The sequence below is a fragment of the Nicotiana tabacum genome, chromosome 3 (assembly GCF_000715075.1).
Source record: "Nicotiana tabacum cultivar K326 chromosome 3, ASM71507v2, whole genome shotgun sequence".
Taxonomy (NCBI): Eukaryota; Viridiplantae; Streptophyta; class Magnoliopsida; order Solanales; family Solanaceae; genus Nicotiana; species Nicotiana tabacum.
Window position 1 is genome coordinate 26,237,826 of NC_134082.1, and position 4,800 is coordinate 26,242,625.

General features: G+C 44.2%; 1 protein-coding gene across 1 annotated transcript; it reads right to left on the reverse strand.

The window, feature by feature from the left end:
- Positions 1–3,883: 3,883 nt before the first annotated feature.
- LOC142175919 (uncharacterized) lies at positions 3,884–4,474 on the reverse strand. The gene is made up of 2 exons (XM_075242928.1): positions 4,239–4,474; positions 3,884–4,124 (listed from the first exon to the last, which is right to left on the reverse strand). Exons 1-2 carry the CDS (start codon positions 4,472–4,474, stop codon positions 3,884–3,886), a joined length of 477 nt encoding a protein of 158 aa, XP_075099029.1.
- Between the last annotated feature and the right edge of the window lie 326 nt (positions 4,475–4,800).

Genomic DNA, 4,800 nt, shown 5'->3' on the forward strand with positions numbered 1-4,800 from the left:
TCCCACCCCCAACTGAAAAGCATGCATTTTCCCCAATGCATAAGAATGTAAAACAGAGTTTAAGGGCTCTCTGAGGCGCACTAAGCGCTATGGGAGTCAGTAGCCGGCTAAATGATGGTAGGGTCACCCTCTGATGCTGAAGCTGGGACCGATGAGATCTCGGCCCGCGGAGTGACCTCCACAGATGGAGGAGGGATCTCTGACTAGCCCGACACTGGAGCTGGGGTCTGTGAGCTGCTAGCCTCACCTGCTGATAGCTGAGTGGTTGATGGATTGGCTTGGGTGACCATGTCTGCTAGCGAATATTCTATTGCCTTCTGAAAAGTTGCTTGTTCCTCCTCTGCAACTGTAGGGGCAGCAATCTTCTTACCTTTCTCTTAAGAACCCTCATCCTCCTCAGACCATGACTCCTCATCAGTATCTCCCTCATTTGCCTCCCCACCTTCGGACTCTGCAGAGTGTACGGAATCTTCCTCAGAAGGAATGACAATACGTGCAGGGGAAGCTGGAGGCTGGGAAGCCCCGAGAGTGTGAGGTGCAGGGGCTATCATCAAAGTGGAGAAATCAAGGTCTAATCCGGCCATGGTCGTGACCGCTCCCTGCTCTCCTTCCTTAGGCATGAAGGAGGATAGATCAAACTCTAGAGTTTGCATTTTGTGGATCTCAATCTTTATTGTGGCAACATCATCACGGAGCTTTGGCAAGTCACCAACCTCACCCCGCTCTATCTTTTCAACCTGCACCTCAAGTTGCTTCAGGCGATCCCCGTAAGATGTTTGTTGCTGTTGGAGGGTTATCACTGAGGACTGGTTAGGGGTCAAAGCCTACCTGATGAGTGTGGGGAGGTTCTTCAGAAGCTGGTCTACCTTAGCATTTGCTTGCTGAGCTAAGATACCGAGCCTTGAAATAGCTGGCAGTGCAGTAGAAGGTTGTGCAATGGTGGCCTAAGAGGTGGGTTGTGGAGTGGAAGTGGATGCATCAGTAGCTTGACGAGAAACAGGAGTCTGGGAATCTTAGGGCTCTGCATCAGCAGGAATCTGGGTCTGAACCTCCGGGGGAGCAAAATCTACTGCATCATTAATGTGCGTGATATCAATATCCTTCAACGCTTTCCCTGTCTTGTCAGTGTGTGGCATTTGAAGGGACTTCCATAGCCTTATAGAGGGTTGTGATCAAGTACAGGAATAGAAGGGACATAGCTGTCTGGTTGGCCCGGATCCCTAACTCTCGGAAGATGAAGTCACCTACATCAATCTTTATCCCAGTCATAATGCATGCAATGAGAAGAACATTCTCAATGCTTATGTCAGTTTCATTTCGGGACGGTATCAATTGCGAAGTGACAAAGCTGAGCCAGAATCTATCCTCTTGTGTGGGATCTTCCTTGAATATTTTGTGCAGAGGGTCAATCCAACCAGGGGCCCCTTTGGCTATCACTGAAGCTATCCAACCACGCTCAATATCCATGTTTGCCCGTTTGGTGTCATACTTAGATGTGCCCGATCTCCAGTTGGTGAAGTAGAACTCATTTATGGGGTCACTGCTGTAGAACACCGGCTTCCCCCAAACCAAGACAGTATCACAGAAAACTTTGTTGCGCTTCTGTTGAGGGGTCCTGGAGGCTCCATAGGATGCATAAAATTCACGGACCACTATTTCATTGTAATCATCCGGCAGCTTAGTGAAGCACTCCCGGTTTCTAGACTTGATGTTCTCCAGTATGTGAGGGTACTGCTCCTATAGACCGTTCAGACTCAGTTATTTTTCAGCAAGGATTTTCTATTTTGTTAGCCCTTTTCTATACAGCTCCCTAGAGCTGTCGACCCCAAACCTGAGTTGGAAATCATCTACTCTTTTTCTTCTTGCCTCAGCTTGTAAGTCAACTGAGGGCAAGGTCTCCTCCTCATCAGAATAGGAGGGATGTGAAGCAGTAGGGTCTGGTCATGAACGTTTGGCTAGTTGTGCTTGACGACTAGTGGACGCCCTTTTCTTGGAAGAAGATGTATATTTCTTGGGAGCCATATCTGCACAGAAATGAAGTGTGAGCAACATAGAAGACATCAAAAATAATTTGCACAGAACATCAAGTATGCGACAGGTTATGCGGTCGCATAACCACTATGCGGACCGCAAATCTGTCGTAAACCCTTTTGTCTGCTGAAGAGAAACAATTATGCGATGGGTTATGCGATCGCATATCCATTATGCAGTTCGCATAACCATCGGAGTTTTTGGCAAAAATCATCCCTTAACTATATCTCAAACCTCAGGTACATCCTTGGGTTACCTCAGTAAATAAAAAAACATCTCTATATTATCTAAAAGGTGGCAAAATTATCCCCCCGTTAACTTTTGTCAAAAAACTAACACCATCAGCAAAGCATGTCAAACAAATGCTTGGAAAGTACATTCACACTATGCGATCGCAAAGTCCACCGCAAAGATGGATTTGCGATCGCAAAAATGTCGCAAACAACATGTTACAAAAGCCATGAAACTATTTAGGTATGCGGTGGCTTTGCGGTCCGCATATCACTTATGCAATCGCAAAGCTGCTGCAAATTGTCATCCTTTTCAGGCCACCTAGGGTTCATTATGCGGCAACAATGCGGACCGCAAATCAACTATGCGGTCCGCAGAAGTCATCGTTCTCAACATTTTGAACTCCACCCCTAAATAATGGCAAACCTAATTTCATAACCAGCACCCCCAACTTAGCTACGTATCCAAGAACCCCCTCACATTATGAATAGATACCCAAATACGAAGAGGAAAATAAAAGGAACAAAAACTAAAGGAAACAAAAATTGGAAAAACACAACAAAATTTAAACTAAACTTTACATGGATGAAATTGGAGAAAAGAAAATACCAGTGATGGAGAAATGAGCGCACTTGGGAGATGAATTCAACAGGTGTTGTTTACACTTTTCGATGCAACTAGCTGTTTTCCCTTCTCTTTTTTTTGTTTTGTTTACTTTCTGATAAAAAAATTTCTTTTCTTTTGTTTTACAAGTGTTTGAATGCTGATGATATGCGAGGGGTACTTACCTGTGAAGTTCGTGGTGGATAAGTCACCGCATAACACATTATGCGACCGCATAAGCGTTATGCGGTGGGTTCAACTTGAGTTGCTCGAGGAAACAATGCGGTGCACTTGTGCAATCGCATAATTGACATGCGATCCGCAAAGTGCACCTCCTCGCCGCATTTCTACCACCAAATTTTGCCAAACAAACTGTCTGGGTTTGCGACCACTATGCGGTCCGCATAGTTAAAATGCGACTGCATATGTGTAGTAGACTTCCCATGGTGACTTTTCTTCCCTTTCACATGCAATTTTACCCAGTGTTATGATTTTTTGAATCACCTGCACTCTAACACACACTTTAAATTGCTCAATTAAATCTATCTAACAAAAGTTAAAATTTAAAGGACAAAAAGGGTGTTACCACACATGGGTTACCTCCCATGAAGCGCTTGATTTAACATCGCGGCACGACATAGTTGGGCTTTCTTTGGGTTCACTCATTTGTCGGGTAAGGGCCACCTTTGAGAGCCAACTATTCCACCAAATGTTTTTCTCCATCTGTGCCCAAGTAGCGCTTGACTTGCTGGCCATTTACTTTGAAGGTTCGGAGCCATTCTCTGATTCAAATTCCAAAGCTCCAAAAGGGGATACATTAACCACCTTGAACGGACCGGACCATTTCCATTTGAGCTTTCCCGAAAACAATTTGAGCCTTGAGTTGAAGAGCAAAACCATGTCACCTAACTTGAACTCCATTTTCAAGATCGTTTTTGTCATGGACGAACTTCATCCTTTCTCTGTACACAGCTGCACTTTCATATGCATGGAAATGGAATTCCTCCATTTCTTTGAGTTATGCTAACCTCAAATTTGCAGCTTCCGCCCAGTCCAAATTCAACCTTTTTAAAGACCACATGGCTTTGTGCTCCAGCTCTACGGGTAGATGACAAGCCTTGCTGAAGACTAACCGGTAAGGAGAAGTGCCAATAGGGGTTTTGTATGCCGCGCAGTATGCCCACAATGCGTCATCTAACTTCTTTGACCAATCGGTCATGTTTGCATTAACAGCCTTTGCTAGAATGTTCTTTATCTCCCTGTTGGAAACTTCAACTTAGCCACTTGATTGGGGATGATAAGTTGTGGCCACCTTATCCTTGATGCCATATTTCTCTAGTAGCCCCGTGAAATCCTTGTTACATAAATGAGACCAACGATTACTAAGAATGGCTCTAGGAGTATCAAACCATGTGAATATGTTTTTCTTTAAGAATGTGGTCACGCTCCTTGCCTCGTTGTTTTGTAAGGAAATTGCTTCAACCCATTTGGACACATAGTCCACATCCACCAAGATATATGTCATACCACAAGAGCTTACAAAGGGGCCCATAAAATCAATTCCCCACACATCAAAGGTTTCTATCTCCATCACAAAGTGCATTGGCATTTCATGCCTCTTGGAGATTGATCCTTACATTTGGCATTGGTCGCAAGCCTTGACCATTTGATTGGCATCATGATAAATCGACAAACAATAATAACCACATTCAAGCACCTTTACCGTCGTTCGATTGCCCCCATGGTGAACCCCGAATTGGCATAATTTCCTTTTCTGGAACACACTTTCTGATGATGTTATCAGCACAAACACGGAACAAGAATGGTTCTTCCTAATAGTATTTCCGACAATCTCTCAAAAACTTCTTCTTTGAATAGGATTCTAATCCATCCAGAATAATGTCACTAACCAAGTAGTTACCAATATTGGCATAA